This window comes from Molothrus ater, unplaced genomic scaffold (assembly GCF_012460135.2).
Source record: "Molothrus ater isolate BHLD 08-10-18 breed brown headed cowbird unplaced genomic scaffold, BPBGC_Mater_1.1 matUn_MA122, whole genome shotgun sequence".
NCBI lineage: Eukaryota > Metazoa > Chordata > Aves > Passeriformes > Icteridae > Molothrus > Molothrus ater.
In genome coordinates, this window is record NW_023416576.1 from 28,903 (window position 1) to 50,012 (window position 21,110).

Here is a 21,110-nt window from a genome sequence, read left to right on the forward strand (position 1 = left end):
CGACAGTCGCGCTTTACGGCACCTTTTGCGACAGTTTTACGACAGTCGCGCTTTACGGCACCTTTTGCGACAGTCGCGCTTTACGGCCCCTTTTGCGACAGTCGCGCTTTACGGCCGCTTTTACGACAGTCGCGCTTTACGGCCCCTTTTGCGACAGTCGCGCTTTACGGCACCTTTTGCGACAGTTTTACGACAGTCGCGCTTTACGGCACCTTTTACGACAGTCGCGCTTTACGGCACCTTTTGCGACAGTCGCGCTTTACGGCACCTTTTGCGACAGTTTTACGACAGTCGCGCTTTACGGCCCCTTTTGCGACAGTCGCACTTTACGGCACCTTTTGCGACAGTCGCGCTTTACGGCCCCTTTTACGACAGTTTTACGACAGTCGCGCTTTACGGCCCCTTTTGCGACAGTCGCGCTTTACGGCACCTTTTACGACAGTCGCGCTTTACGGCACCTTTTGCGACAGTCGCGCTTTACGGCCCCTTTTGCGACAGTCGCGCTTTACGGCACCTTTTGCGACAGTTTTACGACAGTCGCGCTTTACGGCACCTTTTACGACAGTCGCGCTTTACGGCCCCTTTTACGACAGTCGCGCTTTACGGCACCTTTTGCGACAGTTTTACGACAGTCGCGCTTTACGGCACCTTTTGCGACAGTCGCGCTTTACGGCACCTTTTGCGACAGTTTTACGACAGTCGCGCTTTACGGCACCTTTTACGACAGTCGCGCTTTACGGCCCCTTTTACGACAGTCGCGCTTTACGGCACCTTTTGCGACAGTTTTACGACAGTCGCGCTTTACGGCCCCTTTTGCGACAGTCGCGCTTTACGGCACCTTTTGCGACAATTTTACGACAGTCGCGCTTTACGGCCCCTTTTACGACAGTCGCGCTTTACGGCACCTTTTGCGACAGTTTTACGACAGTCGCGCTTTACGGCCCCTTTTGCGACAGTCGCACTTTACGGCACCTTTTGCGACAGTCGCGCTTTACGGCCCCTTTTACGACAGTTTTACGACAGTCGCGCTTTACGGCCCCTTTTGCGACAGTCGCGCTTTACGGCACCTTTTACGACAGTCGCGCTTTACGGCACCTTTTGCGACAGTCGCGCTTTACGGCCCCTTTTGCGACAGTCGCGCTTTACGGCACCTTTTGCGACAGTCGCGCTTTACGGCCCCTTTTACGACAGTTTTACGACAGTCGCGCTTTACGACACCTTTTGCGACAGTCGCGCTTTACGGCACCTTTTACGACAGTTTTACGACAGTCGCGCTTTACGACACCTTTTACGACAGTCGCGCTTTACGGCCCCTTTTGCGACAGTCGCGCTTTACGGCACCTTTTGCGACAGTTTTACGACAGTCGCGCTTTACGGCACCTTTTACGACAGTCGCGCTTTACGGCCCCTTTTACGACAGTCGCGCTTTACGGCACCTTTTGCGACAGTTTTACGACAGTCGCGCTTTACGGCACCTTTTGCGACAGTCGCGCTTTACGGCCCCTTTTGCGACAGTCGCGCTTTACGGCCGCTTTTACGACAGTCGCGCTTTACGGCCCCTTTTGCGACAGTCGCGCTTTACGGCACCTTTTGCGACAGTCGCGCTTTACGGCATCTTTTGCGACAGTTTTACGACAGTCGCGCTTTACGGCACCTTTTACGACAGTCGCGCTTTACGGCACCTTTTGCGACAGTTTTACGACAGTCGCGCTTTACGGCCCCTTTTGCGACAGTCGCGCTTTACGGCCCCTTTTGCGACAGTCGCGCTTTACGGCCCCTTTTGCGACAGTCGCCCTTTACGACAGTCGCGCTTTACGGCACCAACTTTTATGCAACTTTTATGGTACTTTACAAACTTTATGGGGGTTTTTTTTGTTTTTCATTTATTTTTTTATTTTTTTGTAAATTTTCATTTATTTTTATTTTTAATTTTTCTATCTTTAAAGCTTTTTATTTTATTATTTTAATTTTATTTTTTATTTCATTTGTATTTTTAATTTTTCTATTTCTAAAGCTTTTTATTTCATTTTTTAATTGTATTTCTTACATAATTTTTATTTTTAATTTTTTTATTTTAAAACTTTTTATTTTGTGTTTTTATTTTTATTTTTAATTTTTCTATTTTTTAAGCTTTTTATTTTATAATTTTTTTAATTTTTATTTTTAATTTTTCTATTTTTGAGGCTTTTTAAAATTTTTTTTATTTAATTTTTATTTTTAATTTTTTATTTTTAAAGCTTTTTATTTTATTTTTTAATTTTATTTTTTATTCATTTTTATTTTTAATTTTTCTTTTTTTAAAGCTTTTTATTTTATAAATTTTTATGTATTTTTATTTTTAATTATTCTAGTTTTGAGGCTTTTTTTAAATTTTATTTTTTGTTTAATTTTTATTTATAATTTTTTTATTTTTAAAGCTTTTTTTATTTTTTAATTTTATTTTTTATTCATTTTTATTTTTAATTTTTCTATTTTTTAGGCTTTTTTAAATTTTTGTAATTTCATTTTTTATTTGATTTTTATTTTTAAATTTTCTATTTTTAAAGCTTTTTATTTTGTTTTTTAACTTTATTTCTTATATAATTTTTATAATTTTTTTAATTTTTTTTATTTTTAAAAATTTATTTTGTTTTTTTTTATTTTTAATTATTCTTTTTTTGAAGCTTTTCATTTTTTAATTTTATTTCTTATTTAATTTTTATTTTTAATTTTTTTATTTTTTAGGGTTTTTTTTGTTTTTTAATTTAATTTTTAATTTAATTTTTTTTTTAAAGCTATTTATTTTATTTTTTAATTTTATTTTTAATTTTATTTTTATTTTTAATTTTTCTTTTTTAAAGCTTTTTATTTTATTTTTTAATTTTTTTTTGTATTTTTTAAATTTATTTTTAAAGCTTTTTATTTTGTTTTTTTAGTTTTATTTTTTATTTAATTTTTATTTTTAATTCTTCTTTTTTTAAAGCTTTTTGTAAAAATTTTTTTTATTTATTTTTATTTTTAATTTTTATATTTTTAAAACTTTCCTTTTTTTATTTTATTTTTTCCTTAATTTTTATTTTTAATTTTTCTATTTTTAATGCTTTTTTCTTATTTTTCTATTTTTAAAGCTTTTCTTTTTTTATTTTTTTTTTATCTTTTTTTTTAAATTTTTCTATTTTTAAAGCATTTATTTTATTTTTTTATATAATTTTATTTTAAATTTTTCTATTTTTAAAGCATTTATTTTATTTTTTAATTTTATTTTTACTTAATTTTTATTTTTAATTTTTCTATTTTTAAATCTTTTGATTTTATTTTTTTAATTTTATTTTTTATTTAATTTTTTAAATTTTTTTTATTTTAAAGCTTTTTTTTTTAATTTTGTTTTTTCTTTAATTTTTATTTTTGTTTTCTATTTTTAAAGCTTTTTTTTTTATTTGATTTGATGCTGCCCAGACCAACTCAAGCTGGTGATTGTGGTGGTGTTTGAGGGTCTTGCATTACGGCACTGCCTTTTATGGAACTCTTACAGCACTTTACAGCACTTTTCAGTTTTTATTTTGTTTTCCCTTTATTTTAAATTTGTTTCGCTATTTTAATTTTATTTAATTTTTATTTTTAATTTTTCTATTTTTAAAGCTTTTTTTTTAATATTATTTGGTGCTGCCCAAACCTTCTGTAGTGCATTTTTATACTTTGTAATACTTTGAAGTCATTTTGTTTTGTATCCCCATATTTTTCCCAAATGGTTTATCCCAGACTGTACCCCCCTCCCTTTACCTGTGTTTTCCCTCTCCCGGGATGAGATCATCCCCAAACCCCCACCCTGGCTCTCTCTCAATCACTCAGCCTCCCATCCCCTCCATGCAGAAGTTTCGGTCCAAGTCCTCGAGTGATGAGCCAGAGGCCAGGGGTCAGCCCCCCAGGCCTTGCCCCACACGCTGTCCTGTATGTCTGGATCCCCCAGCATCCATCCCTTAGGGTCACTTAATGGTTGGTAGGGTGTTATCTACTTTTGGTTTCCACCTCCCTTGAAAGGTGACCTTGGCACATCTCCCTGGGGCTCTGGGCAGGAGGCCCCTGAGGTGCAGGAGCTCCTTTGGGATCCTAATAAAACCTTGGATTAACCCCTGCTAAGAGTCGGCCCTTTATCATCTACCGCTGTCTCTGGTGTCTCTGCTGCTGCAAAGGCGACCAGGCCAGGTGCCCTCAGTACCCTCAGGGCACAGAGAGTGTCTCCCCCCAGCCCAGGTGCCCTCAGCACCCTCGAGGCACACACAGAGAGTGTCTCCCTGCTGTCAGCCCAGGTGCCCTCAGCACCCTCGAGGCACACACAGAAGGTGTCTGCCCCCAGCCCAGGTGCCCTCAGCACCCTCAGGGCACAGAGAGTGTCTGCCCCCAGCCCAGGTGCCCTCAGCACCCTCGGGGCACACACAGAGAGTGTCTCCCTGCTGTCAGCCCAGGTGCCCTCGGTACCCTCAGGGCACACACAGAGAGTGTCTGCCCCCAGCCCAGGTGCCCTCAGCACCCTCAGGGCACAGAGAGTGTCTGCCCCCAGCCCAGGTGCCCTCAGCACCCTCGGGGCACACACAGAGAGTGTCTGCCCCCAGCCCAGGTGCCCTCAGTACCCTCGGGGCACACACAGAGAGTGTCTGCCCCCAGCCCAGGTGTAGTAGGCATAGGGACAGGCGTTCGGAAGATTTCGGGCTGTGACGGAAAATTACAGGAATCCTTCTGCCCCCCTCCCCATAGATAAGGATCACCCTTGGAATGTAGCCAGACGTGTAGCCCCCCTAACCTATGCATGCCAGTAACTTTCCACTCCATACTAACCCTAGAAAGTATAGCCAGACCCCCGTCTGACGTAGAGAAGCCCCTTAGTCCATAAATACCCTCGAGACCCCTCAATAAACGCCTTTAACCGTCCACCACATTGGTGTCAGCGTCCGTTATTGGCCACGAAGGATCCCAAGGAGAAGATCGCAGTGCTGGACTCCGATACCAGGTCATCGCGGCCTTCACAAGAAGGCAACATAGTGGTGCCGAAACCCGGGAACCGTCGAGTCCGGGCGACGGGGGAACTCCTGGCCAGGGGACAGCACTCAACGCCGGAACGGCTATAGAAAGAAGGGGGACGCCCCGGGACCCGCGATTCGTATGGAAGCGATAGCGAAGGTCGTAAGTTTGATATATATGCAATGGGGAATTAAATGTGAGCTCAAGAATTTTAATCTCGCATTGACGAGACTCTTGGAGCTTGGGGTCATTGCTCGACCCATAGATATATTGCACTCTGAGGTGTGGCAGAAATGTACTGTCGCGCTAGCAGAGGACACAAAAGCCACAGGCAGCAGCAAAAGCCTGAAAGCGTGGGGGAAGGCAGAAGCCGCCCTACGCAAAGCATTAGAAGAACGGGAGACGTGGAACACTGCGCGCTCCTGTCTGTTAATCACGCCGCAGCGGGGGGAGGGGGCGATAACGCGAACCCCCCCCGGTGGCGACCCGATTAAAAACGGGGAAACGCGGGGGCCGGGCGCATCCCATCCCTCCCCGAGCCCAGAGCCCCCGGAGCCCCCGGGAGACCCGCGGACCCCTTCGGGGAACCCGCCGGGGCCCAGACCCCCTCCGGAGCCCCCCGGGGTGCCCGCGGACCCCTCGCCCATCCCTTCCCCGCCGATAGCCGACTTAGCGCAAGAAGCGGAGGGACTCGCACGGTCCTTTTGGGAGGGGTTGACGGCAGAAGCCCGAAATATCGAGAGGGCAGGCGCGCGGGCGGGCGGCGGAGGGGATCTGCCGCCCTACCCGTTTGAATATGGCGCGGGTGGCCGGGGGGAGGGGCGGAGCCCGCCAGTCCACGGCGGGAAGAACCCGGAGGCACGGCCAGCCGCGAACACGCATGCGCGGGAAACCAGCGCTGAGCCCATGCCCAGCCGGGAGCTGTGGATCCCAGCAGACGCGCATGCGTGGGGGTGCGACAGAGGGCGGGCACTCGCTCCGGAGCCGCGCCCACTGATGCCACCATATATGGGAGAGATCCCTCCCTGCGGGAGGCAGGGCGAGCCCGGGGGGCGGGACCGGCACCGGCACCGCCCCCGCCCCCGAGGGGAGGAGCGGGGCCGAAGCCGAACAAAACGGCAGCAGAGACCGGAAGTTCATTGGCAGTCGACTTCCGGCTTTGAAGAGAGCCACAGCTCTTCGGATAGCTCTACAGAGCCCACCGAGTCCAGCAGCGACTCGGAAGCAGAGAAAACTGAATCAATGCGGTTTCGGACGAAACCAAGTGAAACTTTTAAAACAATCGAGAACCAGCCCCAATACGAACTCACTGACTGGGGTAAAATCAAAATCGAATGCGCGGGATGGGCACCTGCAGCATCGGTGCATGCCTTCCCGGTGAGAATTACAGGACCCCAGGGGAACCAGCAAAGAACGTATACTCCCGTTAATTCCAAAGACGTTCAAACAATAGTAAAAGCTATTTCAGAAAAAGGAATTAACTCAGGAGTGGTTTCCACTCTCGTGGACGGTCTTTTTAGCAATGATGATTTACTCCCTTTTGATATAGTACAAATAAGCCGTATGCTTTTTGAGAGGGAGGGGACGTGTGGGATTCAGCCCCCTCCCGCTATAGATGCGAGACGGCCCATCTATGCCAACCCATAGTGGGGCAGGGGATCTTCATACCCTATGCTCCCACAGATAAAAGCACACAGAAAGGGAGAAGCATGACCTACCCCAAACCCTTGCCCACAAGAGTCACCGAGGTCCCGACTGGCGATGAGGAAGCCTTCCAGATAGGCCGCTCAGCCAGGTCGGACCCGGACCCAATCCTTCGCATGTTAGAAGCTACCTTTCTATCCCTGAATGAATCTAACCCTAACCTAACCGACTCCTGCTGGCTTTGTTACGATGTTAAACCCCCCTTTTTACGAAGGAATCACTTTAGATACCCCCTTCAGCTATTCCACAGCCGATGCCCCTCGCCAGTGCAGATGGGACACACCCCGCAAAGGAATTACCCTGAGTCAAGTCACAGGTCAGGGCAGATGCTTTGGCAATGCAACCCTAGCTAAGCGGAAAGGCGACGTCTGCGCCGAAGTAGTTGAGCCTGACAGGAAGAATAATAAGTGGGTAGTCCCATCCGCATCCGGAATGTGGGTTTGCCAGAGATCTGGAGTGAGTCCCTGCGTGTCTCTTGCCAAATTCGATAACTCTAACGACTTTTGTGTCCAAGTTCTGATCATCCCTAGGATCCTGTACCACTCAGACGAGGAGGTGTACCACCTTCTCGAGGAAAACAGCCGGCTCCACAAGAGAGAGATATTAACAGGTATAACCATCGCAATGCTGCTCGGCCTAGGAGCGGCTGGAACAGCAACAGGTGTCTCAGCCCTAGCAACTCAACACCAAGGACTGTCTCAGCTGCAGATGACCATCGATGAGGACCTGCAGAGGATCGAAAAATCCATTTCCTTTCTAGAAAAGTCAGTCTCCTCGCTCTCGGAAGTGGTCCTGCAGAACAGGCGAGGACTGGATCTCCTGTTCATGCAGCAAGGGGGCCTGTGTGCCGCCTTGAAAGAGGAATGTTGTTTCTACGCTGACCACACAGGAGTCGTTAGACACTCCATGGCAGAACTCCGAAACAGACTGGCTCAGAGACAGAAAGACAGGGAAGCCCAACAGGGCTGGTTCGAATCCTGGTTCAATCAATCGCCATGGTTAACCACCCTGATTTCTACCCTAATAGGTCCATTGGCAATGCTGCTTTTAGCTATTACCTTCGGGCCATGCCTGCTGAACAAGCTAGTCTCATTCGTTCAGGCCCGACTAGAATGGACTAACATCCTGTTCGTGGGACAGCAACAGTTACTGTGAATTCAACAGAGAACACTGCCAGTCACGAGAGACTTGCCTGGCAGAAACTTACTCAGGTTTCCCAAGACCCTTTTCCCTAGTCAGATCTCAACCTCCTACCTCATTTCAGTGCCTATGTATAAGACTACCTCGTTCATTTGTGAAAGAGGGGGGGGAAGTGTAGTAGGCATAGGGACAGGCGTTCGGAAGATTTCGGGCTGTGACGGAAAATTACAGGAATCCTTCTGCCCTCCTCCCCATAGATAAGGATCACCCTTGGAATGTAGCCAGACGTGTAGCCCCCCTAACCTATGCATGCCAGTAACTTTCCACTCCATACTAACCCTAGAAAGTATAGCCAGACCCCCGTCTGACGTAGAGAAGCCCCTTAGTCCATAAATACCCTCGAGACCCCTCAATAAACGCCTTTAACCGTCCACCACATTGGTGTCAGCGTCCGTTATTGGCCACGAAGGATCCCAAGGAGAAGATCGCAGTGCTGGACTCCGATACCAGGTCATCGCGGCCTTCACAAGAAGGCAACACCCAGGTGCCCTCAGCACCCTCAGGGCACAGAGAGTGTCTCCCCCCAGCCCAGGTGCCCTCAGCACCCTCGGGCACACACAGAGAGTGTCTCCCCCCAGCCCAGGTGCCCTCAGCACCCTCAGGGCACACAGGGAGTGTCTGCCCCCAGCCCAGGTGCCCTCAATGCCCTCAGGGCACACACAGAGAGTGTCTCCCCCCAGCCCAGGTGCCCTCAGCACCCTCGGGGCACACAGGGAGTGTCTGCCCCCAGCCCAGGTGCCCTCAGCACCCTCAGGGCACACAGGGAGTGTCTGCCCCCAGCCCAGGTGCCCTCAGTACCCTCGGGGCACACACAGGGAGTGTCTCCCCCCAGCCCAGGTGCCCTCAGTACCCTCGGGGCACAGAGAGTGTCTGCCCCCAGCCCAGGTGCCCTCAGCACCCTCAGGGCACACACAGAGGGTGTCTCCCCCAGCCCAGGTGCCCTCAGCACCCTCAGGGCACAGAGAGTGTCTCCCCCCAGCCCAGGTGCCCTCAGCACCCTCGGGGCACAGAGAGTGTCTCCCCGCTCTCAGCCGTGCCGGGGCTGCCGACTCAGGACCGGCCGAGGGTTCCTGAGGGGCTCGCACAAACCCGCTCGGCCGCTGATTGTGGTGGTGTTTGAGGGTCCTCCAGGACAAGGGAGGAGACAAGAATCTTGACTCCCCCTTTCAGAAGGCTGAAATATTATTTTATGATCTCTATTATATTAAAAGAAAATGAGATAGTAGAACTACACTAAAAGAGCAAGGAGACATCAGAAAGCTGGAAAGGAATGAATAATAAAAACCTGGGACTGATCACAGCCCCGACACCGCTGGACCATGATTGGTCATCAAGTAGAAACAATGCACAGGAGACCAACCCAAGATGCCCCTGTTGCTAAACCATCTCCAGCCCACACTCCACAGCCAGCAGATCGTTATTAGTTCCATTTCTGTTCTGAGGCTTCTCAGGAGAAAAATCCCAGCAAAAGGATTTTCATCAAACACGTCAGTGCCAGGTGATGGCACAGGCAGCATGGGCTGGCAGAGGTCACTGTGTCATCCCTGCCAGCCCAGGTGTCACAGCAAGGAGGAGAGAGTTCACCCTGTGCTCACCCTGCAATACAGAGCAATACAACACAACACACACATTAACACAAGATGATAACCTTTTTCTATTTTCATTACATGTGGATTTATTGTTACAGGAAACCCAAAACAACAAAAGCACCCAAAATACAGCACTCATCTACCATTAACACCCCCTTCAAATGACACACAAACTCACCATCCCTCTGATCACAACTGCTAAATTACACCCCAGCAATCCTTGGTCCCGGGAATCGAAAAAAATCCTCCTGCCTGATGAGAACCCCGGTCCCTGGAGGGTCTGTGCCCAAACTTTGGCGATGAACGTCGCCTCACAGACTGACCGGGACCCGGGAAAAAAAACCCAGCCGGGGGGAAAAAAAAACCAAACCAGCGGGGGATTTTTTATTCTAAATTTAAATGGAACGGGAGCGAGTCCTGAGAGCCACAGCCACAGACGGCCTGGAGGGGACATTGGGGACAATGGGGACATTGGGGACACTGGGGACACTCAGGGACAGAGTCCTGGGAGCCACAGCCACAGACGGCCTGGGGGGGACACTGGGGACACTCAGGGACATCGGGGACATCCCCGGGGATTTGGGGACACTGCAAGGATCGGGCACAGCCCCAGTGTCCCCAGGCTCAGCCCTCCCAGTCCCCCCAGTGTCCCCCCAGTGTCCCCAGTGTCCCCTCTGTCCCCAGTGTCCCCAGTCCATCCCAGTGTCCCCCCAGTGTCCCCTCTGTCCCCAGTGTCCCCAGTCCATCCCAGTGTCCCCCCAGTGTCCCCTCTGTCCCCACCTCCACGTTGCTCCAGCGCAGAGCTCGGTTGAAATCCTCCACGGTGAGGCGGCGGCGCCGAGTGTGCTTCAGGAACTGGGAACTGTTCTGGGGAACAACGGGGAAAAACGGGGAAAAAACGGGAAAAATGGGAAAAACGGGACATGAGAGACTGGGAGCTGTTCTGGGAATGGGGAAAAACGGGAAAAATGGGAAATGAAGAATGGGGAAAAACGGGAAACGAGGAACTGGGAACGGGGATGGGAACGGGCACAATGGGAATGGGAATGGGGACGGGAATGGGGGAATGGGAACAGGATCAGGTAACCCCCGGTCCCCCCGGTACCCCCCGGTTCCCCCCGGTTCCCCCGGTATGCCGGTACCTGCGTGGCCTCCCGCAGCCGGTAGCCCTGATAACCCCGGTCCCCCCGGTAATCCCCGGTAACCTCGGTAACTCCGATACCCCCCAGTCCATCCGGTATCCCGGTACCTGCGTGGCCTCCCGCAGCCGGTAGCACACATCCTCGGCCAGCAGCGCCGCCACCTCATCGCTGAGCTCCACGCCGGCGCTCTCGGCCATGAGCCGCACCGAGTCCCGGGGCAGCTCCACGAAGCGCCGCTCCTCCCGCTCCGCCATGGCGGGGCCGGCCACGCCCACGAGGGGTGGGGTTATGCAAATAAGAGCGGCGCGGGGAGTGCCGGGAGCTCCCCGGAACTTTTCTGCCCCGGAACGCTCGGGCCGTGCTCGCGGTTCCCGCACCGGACGGGTCGGGAGGACTCCCAAGATGGCGGCGCCCACGCGGTTGTGTCACGTTTGGGTGGGAGCCGAGACCGGAGCCCTTAAAGGTCGGGGGGGGGGGGGATCCTGAGGGGTCTGGGGGCGTCGAGGAGAGTCCTGAGGTGGGATTCGAGAGGGTTCCGAGGGAGTTCCGGGGACCGGGAGGGGCCTTTGGGGGGTCCCGGCGGTGTCCGGGAAGGCACTGAGGGTTTGGGGGGTGAATTTGGGGGTCGCGGGGGAGTTCCCGGGGGGTCTTGGGATGTTCGGGGTGGTCTTGGGGGGTCTCGGGGTGATCCTAAGGTTCTCCGGGGGGGGAGTCCTGGCGGTTTTTGGGGGTCCCGGGGGGATCCTGATGTCCCGGGGAAGGGGCCCTGTGGGGGGAGGTTTGAGGGGTCCCGGGGGAGCTCGAGAGGTTTTGGGGGGTCTTGAGAGGGTCCTGGTGGTTTTGGGGGGTCGCGGGGGGGGCCTGAGGTCCAAGGGGGGACTCTGGGGGGGTTTTTGGGGGTCCCGGGGGGATCCTGAGGTCCTGGGGAGGAGTTCTGGGGGGTCCCTGGGGGGCGGTTGGGGGGACTCTGGGTGGTTTTGGGGGGGTCCCGGGGGGGGGTGTCCCTGACTTTCCCCTCCCCCCTCAGGGGTGAACCTGCAGCGCCGCGAGGCCACGAACCACGCGGGGGGGGAGGGGCTGAGCCGGGCCCGGGGGGTCTCGGTGCTCACCTGGGGGGACCCCGCCCAGAGCCAGGTGAGTTGGGGGGGGGGGGGGGTTCTGGGTTCCTGGGGGGGGCTCCTGTCGGTTTTGGGGGGTCCTGAACCCCCCCCCCGTGCCCCCCCCAGGTGCTGGTGGGAGCCCTGGATCGATCCCTGAGCGTTTTCAGCACCGAGGAAGGAAAATTCACCGGGGGGAGGCTCTGCCCGGGGGGGGGCGGCGCCTTCTGCGGCCTCGGGGTGCTGGGCAGGTAAGGGGGGGGGTCCTGGGGGGGTCCTGGGAGGGTCTCAGGGGGGTTTTGGGGGTCCTGGGGGGTGTCAGGGGCGTTTTGGGGGTCCTGGGAGGGGCTGGGGGGGTCCTGGGAGGGTCTCAGGGGGGTTTTGGGGGTCCTGGGGAGGGGTTTGGGGATCCTGGGGGGTTTCAGGGGGGTTTTGGGGGTCCTGGGGGGGTTTTGGGGGGAATCTTGAGGGGTGGGGGATGGGTCAGAGGCCTTGGGGGGTCCCCAAACCCCCCCTGACCCCCCCTGCCCCCCCCAGCTCTGTGGTCACCGCGGTGGAGTCGGGGCTGGTTCGGGTCTGGGGGCAGCAGGAGGATGAGGAGGTGAGTGGGGGCTCTGGGGGGGCTCTGGGGGGGTTTTGGGGTCCCCTCGAGACCCCTCCCCAATCCCAGCCCCTTTTGGGACCTTTAGTGGGGTTGGATGTGCCAAAAATTGGGGATTTTGGGGGGGGTTTTGGTGATTTTAGGGCAGTTTTTAGCAGGGTTTGGGGTGGTTTGGGGGTTTGGGTTTTTTGGGGGGGGTTTTGGGGTGACCCCTCCCCATTTCCAGCCCCTGCAGGAGCCGGGGCTGAGCCAAAATTGGGGATTTTGGGGGGATTTTTAATGGGGATTTTGAGCAGAGTTTGGGGTGGTTTGGGGGTGTTTTTGGGGGCAGTTTTGGGGGGAGTTTTGGGGTGACCCCTCCCCATTTCCAGCCCCTATAGGAGCCGGGGCTGCGCCAAAATTGGGGATTTTGGGGGGATTTTTGGCGGATTTTTGGGGTGTTTTTCATGGAGGATTAGAGCAGGGTTTGGGGTGGTTTTTGGGGTTTTTTTTTGGGGCGGGGGAGTTTTGGGGTGACCCCTCCCCATTTCCAGCCCCTGCAGGAGCTGCAGGCGGGGCCGGGGCTGTGCCAGAATTGGGGATTTTTGGTGGATTTTGGGCAGATTTTTGGTGGATTTTTCAATGGGGATTTTGAGCAGGGTTTGGGGTTATTTTGGGGGGAGTTTTGGGGTGATCCCTCCCCATTTCCAGCCCCTGCAGGAGCTGCAGGCGGGGCCGGGGCTGTGCCGGATGCGCCAGGACCCCACGAGGCCTCACGTGGTGGGCACGGGGGGGAAGGAGAACGGGCTCAAGGTGTGGGACCTGCAGCGGCCCCAGGAGCCCCTGTTCCGCGCCAAGAACGTGAGCGGCACCCCAGAAATGCGCCCCAAAAATACCTCAAAACAACCCCGAAAACATCCCAGATCCAAGGCCAAAATTACCCCAAAAGTACCCAAGAATTACCCTAGAAATACCCCAAAACCATCCCAAAAATACACCAAAACAACCCTGGAAATACCCCCAGAACAACCCCAAACATACCCAAAAGTTACTCTAGAAATTCCCCAGAAACATCTCCAAAAACAACCCTTAAAATATCCCAAAACCACCCCAAAACCACCCCAGAAATACCCCAGAAACAACCCCAAAATGTACCTCAAAACCCCCTGAAAATATCCCCAAACCAACCCTAAAAATACCCCAAAAATATCCCAAAAACGAGCACAGAAATATCCCAAAAATACTCCGATAACACCTTAAAAAATACCCCAAAATAACCTTGAATGCAACCCCAAAACACCCTAAAAATATCCCGAAAACAACAACAAAAAAATACTCAAAAGCCACCCAAAAAATACCCCAAACCAACCCCAATCACGGCGCTAAAAACGCCCAAAAAAGAGCCCAAAATATCCTAGATATATCTCAAAAAAATACCCTGAAAATATCCCAAAACTACCTAAAAATTAACCCCTAAAATACCCCAAAAATACCCCAAAAAATCTCAAAAAATGCCCCAAAAAGACCCCAAAAATACCCAAAACCGACCTCAATCGCGGCACTAAAAATACCCCAAAAATACCCCAAAAATATCCCCAAAATATCCCAAAATTACATGAAGCCCCCCCGGAACGTCCCCAAATGTCCCCAAATGTCCCCAAATGTCCCCAAATGTCCCCCCGTGTGCTGCAGGTGAGGAACGATTGGCTGGACCTGCGCGTGCCCGTCTGGGAGCGGGACCTGCAGTTCCTGCCAGGGTCACAGAGAATCGTCACCTGCACGGGGCACGGCCAGGTGAGGGCACCTGGGGGCACCTGGGGTCACCTGGGGGCATTGGGGGCACCTGGGGTCACCTGGGGACATTGGGGGGCACCTGGGGGTATCTGGGGACACCTGAATGGGGCATGGCCAGGTGAGGGCACCTGGGGACATTGAGGGGACATCTGGGCACACCTGGGGTCACCTGGGGGTATCTGAGGTCACCTGCACAGGGCATGGGCAGGTGAGGGCACCTGGGGGCACCTGGGGACATTGGGGGTCACCTGGGGTCACCTGGGGGTATCTGGGGTCACCTGGGGGCACCTGGGGGCATTGGGGACACCTGGGGTCACCTGCACAGGGCATGGGCAGGTGAGGGCACCTGGGGACACCTGGGGACACCTGGGGGCACCTGGGGGCACCTGGGGACATTGGGGGTCACCTGCACGGGGCACGGCCAGGTGGGGACACCTGGGGTCACCTGGGGTCACCTGCACGGGGCATGGCCAGGTGAGGGCACCTGGGGACACCTGGGGACACCTGGGGGCACCTGGGGACACCTGCACAGGGCATGGGCAGGTGAGGGCACCTGGGGACATTGGGGGGACACCTGGGGGCATTGGGGGACACCTGGGGGGATCTGGGGTCACCTGCACGGGGCACGGCCAGGTGAGGGCACCTGGGGGACACCTGGGGGTATCTGGGGGCATTGGGGGTCACCTGGGGTCACCTGCACGGGGCATGGCCAGGTGAGGGCACCTGGGGGCACCTGGGGGCACCTGGGCGCATCTGGGGGCACCTGGGGTCACCTGGGGACATTGGGGTCACCTGGGGTCACCTGGGGTCACCTGCACGGGGCACGGCCAGGTGAGGGCACCTGGGGACACCTGGGGGCATTGGGGGGACACCTGGGGGCGTTGGGGGTCACCTGGGGGTATCTGGGGTCACCTGCACAGGGCATGGACAGGTGAGGGCACCTGGGGACATTGAGGGGACATCTGGGCACACCTGGGGTCACCTGGGGGTATCTGGGGTCACCTGCACGGGGCACGGCCAGGTGAGGGCACCTGGGGGACACCTGGGGGTATCTGGGGGTATCTGGGGTCACCTGGGGGCACCTGCACAGGGCATGGCCAGGTGAGGGCACCTGGGGACATTGGGGGGACACTGGGGGCATTGGGGGACACCTGGGGTCACCTGGGATCACCTGCACGGGGCATGGACAGGTGAGGGCACCTGGGGACATTGGGGGGACACCTGGGGACATTGGGGGACACCTGGACAGGACATGGACAGGTGAGGAGGCATGGGGGGCATCTGGGGGGGGCATCTGGGGGGGGCATCTGGGGGGGGCATCTGGGGGGCATTGGGGTCATTTGGGGACACCTGGGGTCACCTGCACGGGGCACAACCAGGTGAGGGCACCTGGGGGGCACCTGCAGTGCCCTCCCCATGTCCCTCCCTATCTTCACCTGTCCCCTCCTGTCCCCTCCTGTCCCCTCCTGTCCCAGGTGCGTCTCTATGACCCCTCCTGTCCCCGGCGCCGCCCGGTGCTCGACGCCACCTTTGGGGAGGCGCCGCTGACGGCGCTGGCGCTGCCCGAGGGGAACACGTCAGTGCTGGGGGGGCCTGGGGGGTCCTGGGGGGGTCTGGGGGAATTTTAGGGGAATTCTGGGGGGTCCTGGGGGGATTTTGGAGGATCCTGAGGGGGTTTGGGGGAATTTTTAGGGGAATTTTGGGGGATCCTGGGGGGATTTGGGGGGGATTTCAAGGGGTGCTAAGGGGGTTTGGGGGGCCCTTGGGAGATTTTGGGGGATCCCTAGGGGGGTTTTGGGGGGATTTTGGGTGGTCCTGGGGATTTTGTGGGGGTCCTGAGGGGATTTAGGGGGGATTTTAGGGGGTGCTAAGGGGGTTTGGGGGGTCCTGAAGGGGATTTTGGGGTGTCCTGAGGGGATTTTTGAGGAGATTTTGGGGTTTTAAGGAGCCTTTTGGGGGGTCCTGAAGGGCTCTGAAAAGCCCCGAAGTGACCCTGGGGGGGTTTGGGGGTACCCGGGGTGAATTTGGGGTGCCCGGGATTGGGGTGGGGGGGTCCCACTGCCCCCCCCCAGCCCCATTTTCCCCCTCCCCAGCTCGGTGGTCGTGGGCAGCGCCCGGGGGGACGTGGCCGTGATCGACCTGCGCAAAGGTGAGGGGGGGTCTGAGGGGTTTGGGGGGGCCCGAGGGGTTTTGGGGGGTCCCGAGGGATTTTGGGGGGGTCCCAGGGGGAGATTTTGGGGGGATTTTGGGGGGATTTTGGGGGGATTCTTGGGGGGAATTGGAGGAATTTGGCGGGACTGGGGGAATTTGGGGTGGGGGGTCCTGGGGGGTCTGGAGGAGTCTTTGGGGGATTTTGGGGGTCCTGAGTGGATTTTGAGGGGGTCCCGGGGGTCTCTGACCCCCCCGTGCTCCCCCCAGGGTGGGTCCTGAGGGCCCTGAAGGGCTTTGCAGAGGGGTTTGGGGGGATTTTGGGGGGTCCCGATGGGGATTTTGGGGGTCCTGGGGGTCTGTGCCCCCCTGACCCCCCTGTGCTCCCCCCAGGGCGGGTGCTGTGGGCAGTGAAGGGGTTAATGGGGGAGTCCTGGGGGGGATTTTGGGGGGGATTTTGTGGATCCTGGGTGGATTTTGGGGAGGATTTGGGGGTCCTGGGTGGATTTGGAGGGGGTCCCAAGGGGGATTCTGGAGGTCCTGGGTGGATTTTGGGGAGGATTTTGTGGGATTTTGTGGATCCTGGGTGGATTTTGAGGGGGTCCCGAGGGGGATTTTGGGGGTCCTGGGTGGATTTTGGGGAGGATTTTGGGGGTCCTGGGTGGATTTTGGGGAGGATTTTGTGGGATTTTGTGGATCCTGGGTGGATTTTGGGGGGGATTTTGTGGGATTTTGTGGATCCTGGGTGGATTTTGGGGTCTGTGCCCCCCTGACCCCCCGTGTCCCCCCCAGGGCGGGTCCTGAGGGCCCTCAAGGGCTTTGCTGGGGGGGTCCGGGGGCTGCAGTGCCACCCCCGCCTGCCCCTCGTGGCCTCCGTGGGCCTCGATCGCTTCCTGCGCCTGCACCGGCTGGACGGGCAGCTGTGCCACAAGGTGGGAGCCCAAAACCCCCCCAGAATCACCCCAAAACCACCCCAAAAACACCTGGGAAACTCCCAAAATCACCCCAAAAACCCCCGGGACACCCCAAAATCACCCCAAAACCCCCCCAAAATCACCCCAAAAACCCCTGGGAAACTCCCAAAATCACCCCAAAAACCCCGGGACACCCCAAAATCACCCCAAAACCCCCTGGGAAACCCCCAAAAACCCCTGGGAAACCCCCCAAATCACCCCAAAAACCCTGGGACACCCCCAAAAATCCCTGGGACACCCCCAAAATCACCCCAAAAATCCCTGGGACACCCCCAAAATCACCCCAAAACCCCTGGGACACCCCCAAGATCATCCCAAAAACCCCCTGGGACACCCCCAAAACCCCTGGGACACCCCAAAATCACCCCAAAACTCCTGGGACACCCCCAAAAACCCCTGGGACACCCCCAAGATCATCCCAAAAACCCTTGGGATGCCCCAAAATCACCCGAAAAGCCCCTGGGACACCCCCAAAATCACCCCAAAACTCCGGGACACCCCCCCCCACCCCCCAAAACCCCCCCAGGACCTCCCCAAATTCCTGAGATTGACCCCAAACCCCCTCAAAAAACCCAAAATCCCCTCAACCCCCCTAAAAATATCCCCCAAAACCCCCCCTCAGGGACCCCCAAATTCCTGAGATTGACCCCAAAACCCCCCAAAAAAAACCCCAAACCCCCCCCCAAATGCCCTGAGCCCCCCAAACCCCCCCTGTCCCCCAGGTGTACCTGAAGTCGCGCCTCACCTGCCTCCTGCTGAACACACACCTGGACTGGCAGGTGAGACCCCCGCCCCAAATCGCTGTTGGGGGGTCTGGGGGTGCCCCCCACCCCTGTAACCCCCCCCCCCCCCATTTCCCGCTCCCCCCAGGCCCAGGAGGAGCCCCCTCCCCAAAAAGGGGTGAAGGATGAGGAGGGGGACGAGCTGTGGGACGCGCTCGAGTCCATCCCCACCCCCAAAAAGAGCAAAAAAAGGAAAATTTCGGGGCTTTGAGGGGTCCCAGGACCCCCCAAAACCCCCCCAGGCCCCCTCCCCCGCTGTATATAACGTCCAAAATGAGGGAAATAAACGGAATTTTGGGGTTTTTGGAGAAAAAAACTGGGAATTTTGTGGGAAATTCTGGCTGGGGCTGCTGGGGTGGGTGGGGAGAGCACAAAGGGATTTTTGGGGTGCGGCCCCTTTAAATCTTTAGCTCCGCCCCTCAAGGGGTTTAGCCCCGCCCCCAGCGGTTAATTAATTGTGTTAATTAGCACCTCAGTAATTAGCAGGGTTACCCCCAGCAGGCAGATTTGGGGAGGGGTCTCTGCCGGATTTTTGAGGCGACAACAATGTCACTGAATCGCGATAGAGCCACGATAATTATTAATTACTAATTATTATTAATTATTAACTAATAATTATTGATTTAACCTGGTTTTAATTAATTAAATTGGGGCGATTAATTAATTTAGAGTGACTGATTAAACTGGGATGATGGGCGGAGCAGAGAGGAGGCTCCAGGAGCGACACCCAGCGATGGCAGCGTGGCTGCTATCGCGATATCATTGCAATGATATCGCGATATAAATGTGACAATCGCGATTATTCAACATTTCCCATCGATTTTTGACCACCTGAGGTTCCTCCTTGGGGTTCCCTGTCCCCGGAGGCGCCGCCAGGAACCACCTGGGAGCGACAGCGACGCCAAAAAAGCGCAAACGTCGCGATAGAGACGCAAAATTTGGTGATTTTGGAGAAATTTCAGCTTTTTTTGAGGCGCTGCAATACTGGGATGATGTGGCTGCTATCGCGATATAATCACGATTTAATATATTTTTCACATGAAACGTCCCCATCGGGGCTGCACCGGGCTGCTATCGTGATATAATCGTGATATAAGGAGTTTCCAATCTGTTTTTCACCGGTGAAAGGTCCCTGGTTGGGGTGCACCGTTCCCGGAGGCGCCGCAATACCGGGACCATGAGGTTCCTATCGCGACATAATCACGATATTTGATTCTTTTACCCTATTTTTCACCATCTCAGTTCCCCGTGTGGGGTGCACCGTTCCTGGAGGCACCACAGTACCGGGACGGTGGGGTTGATATTGCGATAGAATCACGACATAATCACGATATTGAATATTTTTAATCTGTTTTCCACCATCGAAATGTCCCCGGTTGGGGCCGCACCGTTCCCGGAGGCACCGCGATACCGGGACGATGAGCAGAGCACGGAGCGAATGCGCTGCCGAGGGTTTGCGGGGAGGGGAATCACGGCTGATATCGCGATATAGTCACGATTTAGGTTGGTTTTCATTCTGTTTTTGACCAGCGAAAGGTCCCCGGTGCGGGGGTGCACCGTTCCCGGAGGCACTGCAATACCGGGACGATGCGCGGAGCGGAGGGAGCAAGCTCCGGGTCCAACTCCCGAGCCCAAAAATCCGTTTAATATAAAGTCCTCTCATCGAGGACGTATCAGATATTAAACTGATAAGAACAGATACTACACTTGATCTTAGCCAAAAGGCCGAGAAGCGATACCGCCCCACGCCCCCAGCGCCGCTCCCGGCCCCGCCCGGCCCGCCCGCACCTCACGGCCGCCCCCGCGCCGCGCTCCGACCGCTCCCGACCCCTTCTGGAACATTCTCTCCATCGCGTCCCGCACTTTCCTCCCGCGTTCTGTATGCTCGACCCCAAAAATCCCGAAATTCTCCCGCAGAAATGATCCCAACATGCCTTTCGCGCACATGGTGGACCAATAAATCTGCATAACTCCGCCCCTTTATGCAAACAGCCGCCCGCCCTGCCGGTGTTTCCTAGCCCCGCCCATCGCTTTTCCCCGCCCCGCATTGTGATTGGCCGACCGTGCATGTTAGTTTGCATTGTCTCCGCCCACTCCCGCACCAGTTGTTGATTAGCATAACTCCGCCTCTTGTCGCACAAGCTCCGCCCCTCCAGGATAGTATGGTAATTATCCGCCCGCTCATTTGCATTCGCCCTGCCCCGCCCTTGTCGTTGTGCCCACTCGGGTCCCACCTTCGCCCCCAAGGAGCCAGGGGGGGAGGGGGAGCTCAGGGACCCCCCACAAACCCCCCAAAAAAACCCAAAAATTCGCCAAAAACCCCCGCGCCGCGCTCGCACCCTTCACGTCCCATTCCCGGCCTCTTTCCCCAGCTCATCCCGCGCTTTTCTCCCGCGTCCCGCATTATTCGACCCCAAAAACCCCGAAATTCTCCCTATAAAAATGATCCCAGCATGCCTTTCCCTGGCTGTTCGCGTCCATTTTGCATAACCCCGCCTCTCAGTCCGGATGGTTTCGAGTCACTCGTTTATTAGCATAATAACACTCCGATATTTGCATATTCATATCTCAGGACGGATTTGTCCCGCCCCTTTTACTCACCCAGCGGCTTTGGGGATGGCGGGAAGCGGTTTACGGGATCTGGGGAAGTTTTGGGGTCCCTCGTTCCCTCCCAGGGGGATTTTGGGGGTACAGGAGGCACCCGAGGCATCCGGGGGTGTTCCCGTCACCGCTTTTTCCCACGGCCCCTCACATTCGGAATCACTCGGGTACTCCCGTCAGCGCTCGGCTCCCCCTACCCCCTCATAATCGGAATCACTCGGCTACTTCCGGCACCGCTCGGCTCGCTCCGCCCCGCCCCTGCGCTCGGGTATTTCCGGCACCGCTCGGCTCTTTCCGCCTCTCTCATAGAAAACTTCTGCACACAGCATCCTCTCATTAGCAGCCCCCAAATTAACGCTCATTAAGCTCTTCCCTCTAATCACCGCCTATTGATCACGCCCCCAAGGTGCTCAGCAACCCGCACAATCCCCCTAGAGACCACTTTGACCACCAAACCCCTTTAAACTCCTCAAAATCGTCTCTACAACAGTGCAAAACCAACCC

At 54.6% G+C, this 21,110-nt stretch overlaps 2 protein-coding genes and 1 non-coding gene across 5 annotated transcripts; 1 reads left to right on the top strand and 2 right to left on the bottom strand.

The window, feature by feature from the left end:
* Positions 1–9,063: 9,063 nt before the first annotated feature.
* LOC118701057 (TAF6-like RNA polymerase II p300/CBP-associated factor-associated factor 65 kDa subunit 6L) lies at positions 9,064–10,921 on the bottom strand. 2 transcript variants are annotated; one of them, XM_054518276.1, is made up of 3 exons: positions 10,738–10,921; positions 10,269–10,355; positions 9,064–9,495 (listed from the first exon to the last, which is right to left on the bottom strand). In XM_054518276.1, the coding sequence occupies exons 1-3, from the start codon at positions 10,882–10,884 to the stop codon at positions 9,430–9,432; spliced, it is 300 nt and encodes a 99-aa protein (XP_054374251.1). In that variant the 5' UTR covers positions 10,885–10,921; the 3' UTR covers positions 9,064–9,429. The 2 variants fall into 2 exon arrangements, with proteins under 2 accessions (XP_054374251.1, XP_036261531.1); XM_036405638.1 differs by lacking the exon at positions 9,064–9,495 and adding an exon at positions 9,843–9,929.
* A 104-nt stretch (positions 10,922–11,025) lies between these two features.
* Positions 11,026–18,307, top strand: WDR74 (WD repeat domain 74). Of its 2 annotated transcripts, XM_036405635.2 has the most exons (11): positions 11,026–11,093; positions 11,658–11,764; positions 11,857–11,978; positions 12,265–12,328; positions 13,019–13,168; positions 14,000–14,101; positions 15,577–15,677; positions 16,195–16,250; positions 17,042–17,181; positions 17,946–18,002; positions 18,094–18,307. In XM_036405635.2, the coding sequence occupies exons 1-11, from the start codon at positions 11,033–11,035 to the stop codon at positions 18,214–18,216; spliced, it is 1,083 nt and encodes a 360-aa protein (XP_036261528.1). In that variant the 5' UTR covers positions 11,026–11,032; the 3' UTR covers positions 18,217–18,307. The 2 variants fall into 2 exon arrangements, with proteins under 2 accessions (XP_036261528.1, XP_036261530.1); XM_036405637.2 differs by lacking the exon at positions 15,577–15,677.
* Positions 18,308–19,551: 1,244 nt separating this feature from the next.
* On the bottom strand, positions 19,552–19,742 carry LOC118701067 (U2 spliceosomal RNA). The gene has a single exon (XR_004982410.1). It is a non-coding gene; the product is annotated as a U2 spliceosomal RNA (small nuclear RNA).
* Between the last annotated feature and the right edge of the window lie 1,368 nt (positions 19,743–21,110).